Source organism: Mchenga conophoros, linkage group LG17 (genome assembly GCF_057382185.1).
Source record: "Mchenga conophoros isolate Kocher_MC1m ecotype Shallow Benthic linkage group LG17, M_conophoros_male_GT1.1, whole genome shotgun sequence".
In the NCBI taxonomy this organism is placed as follows: Eukaryota; Metazoa; Chordata; class Actinopteri; order Cichliformes; family Cichlidae; genus Mchenga; species Mchenga conophoros.
This window is the reverse complement of record NC_140542.1, coordinates 2,994,948-3,008,689: the sequence shown is the minus strand read 5'-3', so window position 1 is coordinate 3,008,689 and position 13,742 is coordinate 2,994,948. Positions and strand designations below refer to the sequence as shown.

General features: G+C 42.4%; 1 protein-coding gene across 5 annotated transcripts; it reads left to right on the top strand.

The window, feature by feature from the left end:
- Nucleotides 1–964: 964 nt before the first annotated feature.
- caprin2 (caprin family member 2) lies at nucleotides 965–11,104 on the top strand. 5 transcript variants are annotated; one of them, XM_085252548.1, is made up of 21 exons: nucleotides 965–1,103; nucleotides 1,658–1,904; nucleotides 1,969–2,031; nucleotides 2,117–2,203; nucleotides 2,575–2,813; nucleotides 3,073–3,155; nucleotides 3,457–3,558; nucleotides 4,210–4,247; nucleotides 4,355–4,537; nucleotides 4,965–5,006; nucleotides 5,100–5,228; nucleotides 5,342–5,426; nucleotides 7,004–7,053; nucleotides 7,145–7,252; nucleotides 7,330–7,431; nucleotides 7,516–7,656; nucleotides 8,266–8,407; nucleotides 8,486–8,659; nucleotides 8,963–9,024; nucleotides 9,751–9,802; nucleotides 9,925–11,104. In XM_085252548.1, exons 2-21 carry the CDS (start codon nucleotides 1,671–1,673, stop codon nucleotides 10,542–10,544), a joined length of 2,736 nt encoding a protein of 911 aa, XP_085108674.1. In that variant the 5' UTR covers nucleotides 965–1,103; nucleotides 1,658–1,670; the 3' UTR covers nucleotides 10,545–11,104. The 5 variants fall into 5 exon arrangements, with proteins under 5 accessions (XP_085108674.1, XP_085108678.1, XP_085108677.1 ...); XM_085252552.1 differs by having other exon boundaries at nucleotides 1,655–1,904; nucleotides 8,486–8,599; nucleotides 9,970–11,104; XM_085252551.1 differs by having other exon boundaries at nucleotides 1,655–1,904; nucleotides 8,486–8,599.
- Nucleotides 11,105–13,742: the final 2,638 nt, after the last annotated feature.

Genomic DNA, 13,742 nt, shown 5'->3' with positions numbered 1-13,742 from the left:
TACACACAGTTACACACCGTTTGTATCTATAATTTCAGTCTCTCAAAGAAAATCCACACATGTGGAGAAACAGCACAAATAAGTAAGTAAAATTAATACATAAGTAACTAAACACGTAAATGAATGACATTGTACATTAGATGTGAAAGAAAATAAATATTAGTATTAATAATATAATAATAATATAATATATTTATCACGCAATTCAATAATTAATTTGTTTAATAAATAATAAAGAAATTTCAGCATGTTGAAGAAGTTCTGAATATGGAAGCAAAGCAACACAAAAATATGAGGATCTGAATAAACAAGAGTCATGACAGACTTTTGTGCAGCTTTGTAAATGTATGTTAGAGAGAGACGCAGCACAAACCTCCAGAGCAGAAAGATCTGTGTTGAAAGTTCCAAAAACTGCAGTTCTTCCAGTGGTCACTTGAGGCTGGTTCCAAAAGTTGCGATGATGCATGTTTCTATGTGGGACAAAAATAGCTTTTTGTCACAAACTAGTTTTTTGTCACTAACTATTTTTGTGTGACAAAAATAGTTTTTGGAGACAGCTAACTAATAACTAATAACCTTGCACTCCCACACTCTTGTACGAATACGGTCACGTTTTGCTCATAAATGAATGAACAGATACATCAAATAACCTGAGTGAAAAGGTAAAGGTGATGTTTCTAAATGCAGAGGTGACTACTTCTATCTTTTAAATACAGTCTGTGGTTTAAACAGAACTATGTCATGAACGAACAGCGTGTAAACTCGTTTCATGATTCAGTTGAATTATTTATTTATACCAACAACAAAACACACAAAATGCTTCCATCCATCAAATCACTTGTGAAATATTGTTATAAAGTGATGTAATGATGTTTCAGAGAGAATCCGGTCTGGTCACCGACAGGTACTAGAACCGGATGTGGGGTGGCTGATTTCTTTCGGCCCCAGCAGGGCATGTGTAAAGCGGCAGAGTATATAAAGGTGTGAGCCGACACCCGCGTGGCCTCTGCCAGCTGAACATCGCGGTTAGAAAAGAGGGGGATTGGTCTGGAGCTTGCAGCTGTCCGGCGGCACTTCCTGTGGGAATTTTTACAAGCTACCAGGTGGGTGTTTGTTTGAAATGATACGCTGCTGCGTCTGTAGTGATACAATTTGAAATGATGACAATATGAAGGCAAAGTTCTGATCCGCTAAGTGTCTGCTCTTTTGACGCGATATCTGCAGGAAAGTTTGCGTGGATTTTTAATCGGGATTTGACTGCAACCTGAGGAACCTTGAGCCAAACGCTGTAATTCCTCATATGTTGTTTAATGAAGCCCATTCTGCTGATATGAATCCCTGACAAGTCAGCAGAACAAGTGAGGCTAAAATGAATCACGTGGATGTTTTAAACAAGGCTGTTTAGTTCAAATGAAAATGTACAAAAACCATCTTTTTGCGCACGTTGTTCGCGTTGTTGCGCTTTCTGCTTCTGCTCCTTTCATGATTCATCCAGGGACAGCCGGCTGCTCAGTGGCCGGGATAAATGCTTTGTCACGGGGTTGGCGGCTGCCCAAACTCTTCTGTCCACCCAGCCACTGTTTCTACTGAAACACTGCAAGCAACAACAGGATCTTTCCTCTCCAGCTTTGATGATGTTTTGTTTTTTTCATAGCAGTGTGGAGCTCACTATGGTGCAGCTATCTCCTTCACCTACCCTGGATATCACCTTTCCACCTGAGAAGTCAAAAGGAAGAGAAGAGGACTCGGTCACTGATGGTATCCTGAAGATGGGCTCACCTGCTGGGTTGAACACGCTGCAGCTCAACATGGAAATCTCCACTGCTTACTACGGCTATGAAACCTACATAGAAGATGGCCTCATCTGCCTCAAACACAAAATTCGCAACCTAGAGAAAAAGAAGGTAAGTTTCTGACAGTGCTGTAAAAGTGGGCGCCTGCTGTTTGTGACGCGTGTTGTCCCCACAGCTGAAACTGCTCGGCTACAGGAAGAGACTGAAGCAGGGTGAGGTTCTAAACAAAGATCAAATGGTGAGTCCAGCTAGTAGTGATTTCTTAAATGAGCTCTGTCTCTAGAACCTGCACTGGTGATTTGAGCTTTCCATTTCCATTTTAGGCGGCTGTGGAAAAGTATGAGGAGGTGCTGCACAACTTGGACTTTGCACGAGAGCTCCACAAAACCCTGGATGGCTTGACTCAGAATGTAAATGTGTCTGGTCACTTTGTCTTTATATCCTGGCGAGGCGTTATTATGCCCTGGGCATTAGGTTGCTTGTGCTGTGTTTGGCTCCGGTGCATTAGATAAGCATATCCAAAATTACACCTGGTAATCTGATGATATTGGTGGGCTGTAGGCTGCCCACCCAGTTAGAAATGTAACCTGTGCTCTTTGTTTTGTTTTTGTCTTTCCTTTTGTTTTGATGTCGATCTGGTCTAAAACTGCATTTGAACTGTACTTTGTAAATAAATGCACGTTCATGTCTTCACATGCATTATATAAATTAAACTGTTGTATAGTCAGAAGTCTCACAACTAGCTATAGAATTTGAAAACTCCTTTAATCCTCCCCTGCAGCTGATTAAGGCCCAGAGGAAAGCCATGAAGAAGGAGCAAGTAGCTATAGTGGAGGAAGAGAGGCGACGTCTGGCCACTGTACTCCAGGTCCAGCACCTCCTTGCTAGCCTGCAAAAGGAGCATGTCAGGAGAGACCTTTTGGCCGGCCAGAATCAGGCACCATTGGTTCCAGGCCAGCAGCTACATAGTCTGAGCCAGCTCACCACCTTGCTTGGAGTCAAGAGAGATAACAGACTGAGGTGAGAGTGACCATAAGATGGTGAACTTCCTCCTTTGAAGGTGACGTAGCAACTGAAATGACTGAAACTTCTGACCCGAGTCTTTCACTTCTCATTGGTCATGTCACAATATTTTCAGGAGGCCACAAATTCTGAGCCAAGTTTTCTGCCCTTCTTGAGTGGAAGTTGAGTGTTGACATAGAATTTTTGTAGATGTCAGGCACAGGGTGGCTTGAATTTCAGGATATAGCTACTGACATCTCTTTTCTGTTCGCTGTAGTTTACAAGAGCAAATGGAGCAGGCGGCTCTGGCCTACATGGACCTGTTGGAGGGAAAAGACAAGCCGGTGGCTGGATCCTCGTGTGAGTGCAAAAACCGGAAAGATCTCTAGAGCTCCTGTAATTCTAACATATTAGACACAAAGCCCTACAACCAGCTGCAAAAAGCAATGTCTACAATTCAAAGAACAGCAAGAAAAACACAGCAAAATATTCATAAACCTCCACCTCAGCCTCTTGAAGGTGTTTGGAGGTTTTTGTTTCTGTTTTTCTCTAATCCACAGCTTTTATTTCAGCCTTTCAGGGTATACATGGATATTCTTGCATATAGATTTACCTTACTAAGAATATCTTCCCTACTACTTGCCTTCTTTTTCCTTTTCAGTTAAACAGTTGAAAGAGGAGCTCACCAGGCTGTTGAATTGCGAGTACTTCAGTTGTCTTCCACCTCCTCCAGAGGTGGTCCTGAGCTCAGCCAGCCACACTCGTAAGATTCCATAATTACATTTCAATAGCAACTTTTCAGCCATGAAAAACCTTGCATGTGTTACAGGATCGGTGTTTTAGGTTTTTATTTTGTACTTTCCTACCAGCGGGTTGACCAGGTTAGTTTTGGTGGTCCTTGACATTGTTTTGGTGCTTCCTGAGTTTCCTGTCCAGGAATTGACCCAAACTGTACAAACTGTACTGTCTTGGAAATGCCCGTGGCAGTCCTTGTTGTGTTCTGTAAGCTAGAAGTACCAGAACCTGTAGCAGGCAAAGAACAACTTCATGTGCTGAAAAATGAGTTGGTCGATCTGCAATATAAGACCGTATAGAGGGAGGTGAGAGATTTCAGACTACGGCCCCTCCTGGCTTTGATTTCTTGCTTGTTTAGACTGCGACTTGCAGCCATCTACATTCCTTTTGTGTAGTTGTATTGGCATCAGGTGTCCCACCTCGGGCTCCTGTTTAACAGTTCTCTGGCCCTTGCACAGCTCCAAGGTTAGTTTTGACAGTGTTGTGATCCCACTCCTGCCCTGTTTCTGCTTAAGCTGAGCTTTAAAAGGCATCACTACATGAAATGTATTTCTGTAACTGCCATATTTTCCCTGAAAAAGTTGACTTCCATATTTCTTTTTCTGCTTTGCCCTGTCAGCCATACTAAAGTCAAAATCAAATGAAGTTTCAAAGGAGGTAAGCCCAATATTCATTTAGGGTCCCCTCCCCCACCCTTTCCTTCGACTGCATTTCAATGCTCTATATACAAACAGTTCCCAACCCACTGCTCTGTTGTATGCCAGTTTTTCAATAGACTATATGTGAGTGAGAAGGAGCAGGACCCTCCTGACTGCTGGGATATGGAGCTCCCAGGGGAACCTTCATCACCGCAAACTGCAGTCCTCAAACCATGGAGAGGAGCTGCCACTTTAATACCTAAAGTCATTCCATCCACCACAAGGAAGCAGTCTGCAGACTGCAAACTGGTAAAATATAGTCAAACATTTTTGCTCCTCAGTTGTCATCTGCAATGACGAGTAAAACTGGGTGACTTGATGACGACTATTCATTATATTAGTATCAGAATGAATCGAACGGAAGTATAACATGATTTATGCATTCCTCTTCTCATGGTGAAGAACAGGCTGTCTGTGAACAACAGCTCAGTAGGTAGAGATACGAATAAAACGAAACATTAATGCTGTAGTTTAGCAAAGGTAACATTCCAGTGACTGCATTACTTCGGGGGAGGGGACAGCAAAGACTCGCTATTATAAGGAAGGGCTGCAGATGTACTGTAATTCTCTGGGGTGAGCGCACTTATTGAAAGTAGTCAGTTGATCTTAAATTACAAGAACTGATCTGCCAGTATTGGCTCAAAAGCTCAGGTGATTCAAATCCTATTCTTCCCAGAGGAAAGAGAAGAAGGCCAAACAGGAGCAAAATTCAAAGTTGGTGAGTTGAACAGCTGATCTTCACCAGACACGCACATTGATGCTCTGTAAATATTTTTAGGTGTACAAATGAGCCCCTTGTAATTCCTGACAGGTAGTTGGCATGGATATACCTGTGGAAGTTTTCAGTTCTGCATCTGCCTTACCTAAAGATCCCATCCTGAGAAGACAACACCTCGAGGAGCTCATGACAAAGATCCATGGCTCCTTCAGTTTTATGCAGGTGGACTTTGGTTTGCAACTTTCTGTGTGTAACTGGTGGTACTATTGTTGTTTTCAGCTTTGCCAGTGACTGAAGGTTTATTGCTCTGTTTTTTTTAATGCTGTCCTGTTCAGGACTCTCTCCTAGATGGTGAGAGCTCGCCTACAAATGACCAGCTCCGACTGAAGAGACAGCCTTCTGGATCTCCCTCCATTCTGGGTAAATTGAGAAAAAAATTAACAAGGTCTGTTATTCTCAGGTGTCACAAAGTGCTTTATCATATAAAATGCAACAATTAAAATGGCATAGATGAAAGAAACTGCACAGGTGGGCCTTACCTTTTTTAAAAGAAGCTTATCAAAGGTCAACAGAGCTTACGTTCAATGGAAGGAGGTCCTTTTGTCCTTATCTAGGCGAAGGTGCCACCAACAAGCATTGACCAGCACAGCTTTGAACTCTGAAAACTAAGAGATCCAACCAAAGTACTCTTTAATGGTAAAGGTATGTTTTTGCTGCATTGGCCGTGTGTTTGGGATCATTGTAAAGCTTGCTAATGCAGCAGTGATTAATAGTTCTCATGATGCAATATAAAGATCAATTTGGAAGGACTGGGTACTTAAAGAGAAAAATTAGAACTTTTATTGTCATCGTAGGGTTGCTCGCACAGCGAAATAAGGTAGCAAGACCACAAAAGTTAAAAAAATATAAGAACACTACACAATGTTTGTCTTCCAGGAAGCATTGTGGGGGCTTTGGTCACGAAGGATAGGGATGGAAGTTGCACATCTGCTGAAATATTGCACAGGGACTGGAATGAATAGCAGCGGCAAAGTGATGGTATGAGAGAGGTCTGCTCACTTTGCATTTATGGTTCTCACAGCCCACGGGTAGAAGCTGTTCTTTGGTCTGTTGGTTTTGCACCTGATGGATCTGAACTTTGTTTTTGTTTTGTTTTTTTTAGAGGGCAGAATGTTGAATAGATGGTGGTTAGGATGGAGTCATCTTAGTCTGGTATAATTACACCAACCTTATCTAGATTGTGTACAAAAGATCCAATATAGTTTTGTTTAAATTTAAAAAATAAAACAATCTAAATTGAAAGAAGCAAACCTGGATGGGAAGAGTCTTGGTGGCTGATGATCTGGTGTCACTGGTGAGAGGGGCCGGTGTAGTAATAAACTCACTGGGAGAGTTTAAAGGATGACTACATGAATTCTGTTTTGTCAGGGTTGAGATGGATGAACTTGACTGGTGTTGGAAACATCACTGATGGGAGGCTTTTCGAGTGTGCTGGACCTTACCAGGTGTACAGGTGATTGTCAGCGTGGCTGGCTGTGGCTCAGTGGGTATAGCAGGTTGCATTCTACTTGGATCAGTGGTTTGACTTCCCAGCTCATCTAGTCTCCACGTCCATCCTAGGGCTCGATGCTGAACCTCAAATTCCCCCGATTCAGTGTGACTAAAAAGCCATTTGAGTACTCAATAAAAATGTGTTCATCATTTAGCGTGGCAATGCTCCTATGAAGGGGTTGAGCTGCTATAGGGAGATGTAGGATTAAGACAGAACTGTGAAATACACTAAAAAAAAGACATTTAAATCTATTCTAAACGTAATATTCAGGAAAGCGCTTGCAGGCTTGGGTGTGGCCTATAAATGTACTAGCAGTATATGCAAATGTGATTTGTGTTTTAGCAGTTTGTCGGTCTTTTAGTCATACAAAAGAAATATTGCTTAGATTTTTTTTTGAATAAATTTCCTAATATTTTTTGTTTTGTTTTCCATCTCACCTAAACAGCTAAAGCAGGTTTGAGAAGCCCAATTGATGTCCTACCCAAAGTGATGCATGTAAGGAGCTCTTTTCCTTTTTAACAAAGCAGGTGTGACTAAAAATGAGAACAGTTTTTAGTTGTGACATATCCACCTTTCCTATATTCAGTCCACTCCACTGCCCACCAGGCTTACAGAGCGCAGAGTCAGTCTGACCAATGGAAATCGGAGCCTGGAGACCTGTGACATAGAACTTTCCCCAAAGGCCCTACCTCATGTAAGGAGCCATTCGTTTCAATATAAAGTTATACTCTGCATTCTGTGTGCCTCTCTTAAGCTTTGTTGTCAATCTAGGAGTCTCTCCAGTTGGCTGAAAAAGAGATTTTTCCTTCACCGCCACTGTTTCGCCGGGAGTCGACTGCCTCCAGCAATCTGGAGGAGAAGAGCTGTCCTATGGTAGATTAGTTTAGCCACCATCGGAGAACTTCTTCTGTGAAGTGTTGCCAGAATACTTTATTTTGTTTCTTTTAACCTTCCCAGACACCAGTAACAGATTCAGGGAAGCAGTCGCCCTGTAATGGGGTAACATCCTGCACTTCCACCCCCCCTCAGGGACAGACTTTCTCTACACCGCCCACCAGGCGATCTCTGACCTCTGCACAGTTTCAGAACATCCAGTCAGTAAGTTTCATCAAAGTATCATTCAGACTTTGATCATTGGTGGCTAAAGTCAAAGTGCAGGGCTGTAGCTCCTCTCTGAGATGCGATTCAGACGGTGTTGATATAAAAAGAAATGAGGTGAGATAAGATCTCACTGTACGCAAGAAATAGAGCTGAGACTTCTCACACATGGTGCAGCTCAGGATAAGAGATTCTGATTAAAGATCTTGTGGTGTCAGCAAATGGGTCAAAGGCTGTTAGTGGGTATTATATCGCCATTTTACTGGGTGTCTGAACATGTGTTGCTGTTCCAGCTGTAGTCTCTGGGTGTTCACAAACTTAAAGTTGGTGGAAGTCTTAAGATGGGTAATTTTTGAGAACCATGTGCATGAACCATCATATTTAAAATTGACATCTCATCTAAAATATTTTTGTGGTTCAGTTCTGGAAAGTAAGATTCTAATATTTTAATAGTTAGTACCACAAACTATTAAACACCCATACAGCTTATGGATGTATGAATGCTAAACAAGCTCATTAGCCTACATTTTCTCAATGTCTGTTTTGTGACTTCCAAAAAAACCAGCTCCTCGAGGTTTTTGTTGGTTGTGTTTTTTCTGCTTTCTGTAGGTCTTTAAAGTGAGCACCTCCTTAACTCAGACGGGGGAGGTGACCTATAAACCAGATTCTGTTTTCACTGAGCCCAGATACACCACTGCCAGCACCCAGACACCACCCGAGTTTGCCCTCTCAGAGGAGGAGGCACAGCCAGGTATGTTGAGTTTTGCATTCTTGGCTTTGTGTCCTCACTGCTAGACCGGTCGTCATCATCGAGATGCATTTTCTCTAGTGTACCAGTCGGATTACTCGGTGGGTCATGGTGGACAGATCTTTCAGTCTCCAAGCCAGTCGGGTGGTGTGACTCGACCCAGCCAATCATACTACACCAGAGGCTCTGTGAGAGGTATGGCACGTGGTGGCAAGGCACTGGCTCAAACCTTTCGCTCCTCTGGGTGGCAACGAGGTATTGGTCTTGTTTTTTTTTTTTTGTTTTTTTTTTTGTTTGTTTTGTTTTTTGTTTCGTTTTTGGTTTGTTTGTGGTGGTTTTTTGTTGTTGTGCGTTTCCTCACCCCACCCCAAGCTGTGGCTGTGCCTCTGTGCAGAAGGGCTCGTCCTGTTCAAAGGGAGTTCTTCTTCCCTACAACCACAAAGTGTTTTTTGTGTGAAGTTTTCCTTAATATTGTGGGGTTATGACCTTCTCATCAAGCATCTTTGTGAACTGGCACAATTTAAACTGAGGTTTTCTTAAACTAGTTTCTGATTACAGGAGGATCCTACATCTCTCCAACTCATCTCAGGGACTCTGGTCCCCTCCTCTATGCAGCTAGAGTAAGTCAACCTATCTTTTAACATTTTATAATCCCAGCACAAATGATGGATTAAATACGGCCATAAACCAAAAAGGCATTTCATTAAATGACCCAAGCAAAGGATGGGAAACCTACTTGACAAGCAAATAAATTTATTTACAGAAGTGAAGCTGCTCACTAAGTAAAAGCACAACTTATTCAAGTCCTGCAGTTTTCATACTAGTCTGTTCATGTGGAAAAGGAACACGTTTTGTTTCTATATGGGGGCAGTTTTTCTGTAAGCACAATCTGTTTTGAGGAAGTTTGCAGCTTTAAAATTCATAATCAAGTAGATCATCAGAAAGCGGTGTGTAGAAGTGTATTTGCTTATACAAAGTAGGCTGCACAATCGCAAACAGTTGTGGGATATGTTGACTGTGTTGGTTGCCATAACAAGTAATCATCAGCACTCACCAAAAGCTTTGAACAATGCCTGACTTTTATATAAAATCATTTTTTAAAGGTAATAACAAAATATAAAATTCCAGTTTGTGTCAGACAGCTGCTCACAATTTAGATTCAAAGCAGGAAGTATAGAGGGCCCATTCCATGAAAATCAACTGAAAAGAGAAAACCACAGAGATGCAAAATTTTCCATTTTACAGAATTTTTATTTTTCAACTTAGATTTTATACCAAGCGCATCTTCTGTCCTTGTTTCCTTCTGTGTAAAAGTCACTGTTGTGCTTCTGTGGCCTTTTTCTCAGGACTCGGGGTACCAGCACAACTACAGGCGAGCAGGGAGACATAACAACAGTGGTAGGAACCATTGTCTTTTCTGCTACAGCTTCCACTTCCATTTTTGATTTTAAGTTTGGTGCCACCAACATATTTCCACAGCCAAATTCTCAAATTTGGGATTTGATGTTTTCTTCCTGCAGTTAAAAATAATCAACATGGCATTCTGTGTCATCTCAACTCCACAGCAGCCTGGAGTGATTCTTCTCAGGTGAGCAGCCCAGACAGGGAGGGAGCGTTCACAATTGTGGACTCGGGTCATGGGGATTCCCTGTCTGTTTCCACTGTGGAGGTCCCACTCACTCCACATGGACACCACCACACCGCCTTGCTGCCTATGCAGCTCTACCCACTCTCCCAGCCTCTGCGAGTGGCCTTCACTGCCTCTCGCACTGCCAACTTCGCTCCAGGAAATCTCGACCAGCCGATTGTATTTGACCAGCTCCATAGCAACCTAGGGGAGATGTACGATACCCACATTGGCCGCTTTACCTGCCCTGTGAATGGAACCTATGTCTTTATCTTCCACATCCTGAAGCTTGCCATCAATGTGCCACTCTACATTAACCTCATGCGCAACGAGGAGGTGATGGTGTCGGCATACGCCAACGATGGAGCCCCAGACCATGAAACGGCCAGCAACCACGCCATTTTGCCGCTTTTCCAAGGAGACCAGGTGTGGCTCAGGTTGCATCGTGGAGCCATCTATGGCAGCACTTGGAAGTACAGCACCTTCTCTGGGTTTCTGCTGTACCAGGATTGAGTAGCAGTCAGCCTGATGGGACTCTTCTTCCAGTGTGTGGACTGTTTGCTTTGCATTGAATGGTGACTGCACTGACGTTTGAGTATAGTGGTCAGGCTGCATGCTAATGCATAAAACTTGTTCACAACATGGGTGAGAGTATAGATTATACACTTTGACCACTTACACAACTTACCTGTTTTCAAATGGGGTCTGTTACCAATTGACAAACCAGGCAGACCAAATAAAAACCATTGTGATGAACTCCCACTTTGACTGATACAGTTACGCCGTCTGCTGTAAAGCGGCACCTGCAAGAATGGAATCATTTTGTGCCTTTTTGTTCAATGAATGTTTGCATTGACCAGATGTTAACCTCAAGTCATTCATTTAGTTCAACATATCAGGTGAATTGACAAACTGTATTTGCAGCACTTTGCTTGATGCTGTGCTCCTATCATTCATTCTTACTGAGGAAAGGATTGTTCTTGGTGGTGGGTGTGGTGTCAAACACTAAAGGCAAAATTGTAGCACTGTCTACTGTGAAGATATAAGAGGTCTCTTGCTGAAATAAAAGATGAGCAGTGAAGTGTAGTGGTTTTTGTGGTTTTATTATTTAAGTTAAAAAAAAAAAAAAACTAAAAAAACCAAAAACACTCTTGGGTTACATTACTTAAGCAGGTTTGTTTAAGAGCCAGTTCACAGCTGAAGAAGCCTCCTGGATGAGGTGAAATGTCTTCACAAAACTTCAAAAAGCCCTACTCGAGTACATACAAAAATGCTCTATAAGAACCATTCCGCACATGAGTATTAAGTGCGTCATTAAACATAAAGCCACTGGTGAGTGGTTGTAACCACAGTGACGCTTATTCTCTCAAACAGGTGGTGATATAGAGCTCCACGTGAAGTACACTTCCCAAACAAGTCGGCTAAACTTGGAGGGTACCAATCTGTCCAGTTAAGAAGCATAAATTAGCATTTTACTTAAATGAGTCTGAGGAGTCAACATTGTGCAGCCAGCAACATCATCCAGTATAATCGGTTTGGTAATGGGGACAGTTTGCCAAAAAGTACCCCCTCTGCTGTTAGATACCAGAAAGAAATCCTGAGATGTAGACAGACAGGAACTCGATGACACAAAAAGTTGGTTATGGAATTTAACTTAGTTTTATGCTGGGACCAATGCTTTTCACATGATCAGAGTTTCCCTTACACAAAACAATGAAAAGAATATGTAGTATATTTGCAGCTCTGGAGGCCAGGATTACTGAATTGGAGACTCTGCTTCGCACCCTTCATTCACCCGTAGCTAGCCAGGCCCCTGTAGCTGGTGCAGCCGAAGATGGCGTAGGCCCCGCTGGCTGTTCCCCGGCAGATCCCAAGCAGCTGGGGAAAGAGGGCGGCTGGGTGACGGTGAGGAGGAAGCATAGTCCTAAACAGAAGCCCCAGGTACACCACCAACCTGTTCATGTGTCTAACCGTTTTTCCCCACTCGGCGACACACCCGCCGGGGGTCAAACTCTGGTAATTGGTGATTCTGTTCTCAGACATGTGAAGCTAGAGACAATACAGTATCCACATCTGAACCGAAGAGTAAAACAGTGAAATGTGGATTATTAAATATTAGGTCTCTCTCCAAGTCTCTGTTAGTACATGACTTAATAATTGATCAACAAATCGTTTACTCTGCCTTACAGAAACCTGGTTGCAGCAGGATGATTATGTTAGTTTAAATGAATCAACACCCCCGAGTCATTCTAACTACCAGAAACCTCGAAGCACAGGCCGAGGGGGCGGTGTGGCAGCAATTTTTCACACCAGCCTATTAATCAACCAAAGACCCAGACAGACTTTTAATTCATTTGAAAGCCTGATGCTTAGCCTCGTCCACCCCAGCTGTAAAACTCAGAAACCAGTCTTACTTGTTATCATCTATCGTCCACCTGGGCCTTACACAGAGTTTCTGTCTGATTTCTCAGACTTTATATCTAATTTAGTTCTGAGCTCAGATAAAATAATTGTTGTGGGTGATTTTAACATCCATGTAGATGCTAAAAATGACAGCCTCAACATGGCATTTAGTCTGTTATTAGACTCAATCGGCTTCTGTCAAAATGTAAAAGAACCCACCCACCACTTTAATCACACTCTAGATCTTGTTTTAACATAAGGCATAGACACTGAACATTTAACAGTGTTTCCTGAAAACCCTCTCCTGTCTGATCATTTCCTGATAACATTTACATTTACAATAATTGATTACACAGCGGTGAAGAGTAGACTTTATCAAAGTAGATGTCTTTCTGAAAGCGCTGTAGCTAAGTTTAAGAATATAATCCACCCACTGTTATCATCTTCAATGCCCTGTACCAACACAGAGCAGAGCAGCTATCTGAACGCTACCCCAACAGAGGTCGATCATCTTGTTAATAATTTCACCTCCTCACTACGTACGACTCTGGATACTGTAGCTCCTGTGAAAACTAAGGTCTCTAATCAGAAGTACCTGACTCCGTGGTATAATTCTCAAACACGTAGCCTAAAGCAGATGACTCGTAATCTGGAGAGGAAATGGCGTGTCACAAATTTAGAGGGTCATCATTTAGCCTGGAGAAATAGTTTGCTGCTTTATAAGAAAGCCCTCCACAAAGCCAGAACATCTTACTATTCATCACTGATTGAAGAAAATAAGAACAACCCCAGGTTTCTCTTCAGCTCTGTAGCCAGGCTGACAAACAGTCAGAGCTCTGTTGAGCCAACCATCCCTTTAACGTTAACTAGTAATGACTTCATGAACTTCTTCACAAATAAAATTCTTATCATTAGAGAAAAAATTACCAATAATCATAAAAACCTATCTCTAATAATCAGCTATGTACCACAGGCCTTCAAGCTGGCTGTAGTTAAACCTTTACTCAAAAAGCATCTCTAGACCCAGCAGTCTTAGCTAATTATAGGCCAATCTCCAACCTTCCTTTCATATCAAACATCCTTGAAAGAGTAGTTGTCAAACAGCTAACAGATCATCTGCAGAGGAATGGTTTATTTGAAGAGTTTCAGTCAGGTTTCAGAGCTCATCACAGCACAGAAACAGCTTTAGTGAAGGTTACAAATGATCTTCTTATGGCCTCTGACAGTGGACTCATCTCTGTGCTTGTCCTGCTAGACCTCAGTGCAGCGTTCGATACTGTCGACCATAATATCCTATTAGAGCGATTA

What these genes read in the sequence shown, in the direction of transcription:
- caprin2 (XM_085252548.1), top strand. Translation starts at nt 1,671, where the DNA reads ATGGTGCAGCTATCTCCTTCACCTACCCTGGATATCACCTTTCCACCT. An exon ending in GCAACCTAGAGAAAAAGAAG is followed by an intron (nt 1,905 to 1,968) that starts GTAAGTTTCTGA and finishes TTGTCCCCACAG; the next exon opens with CTGAAACTGCTCGGCTACAG. An exon ending in AGTTTCAGAACATCCAGTCA is followed by an intron (nt 7,657 to 8,265) that starts GTAAGTTTCATC and finishes TGCTTTCTGTAG; the next exon opens with GTCTTTAAAGTGAGCACCTC.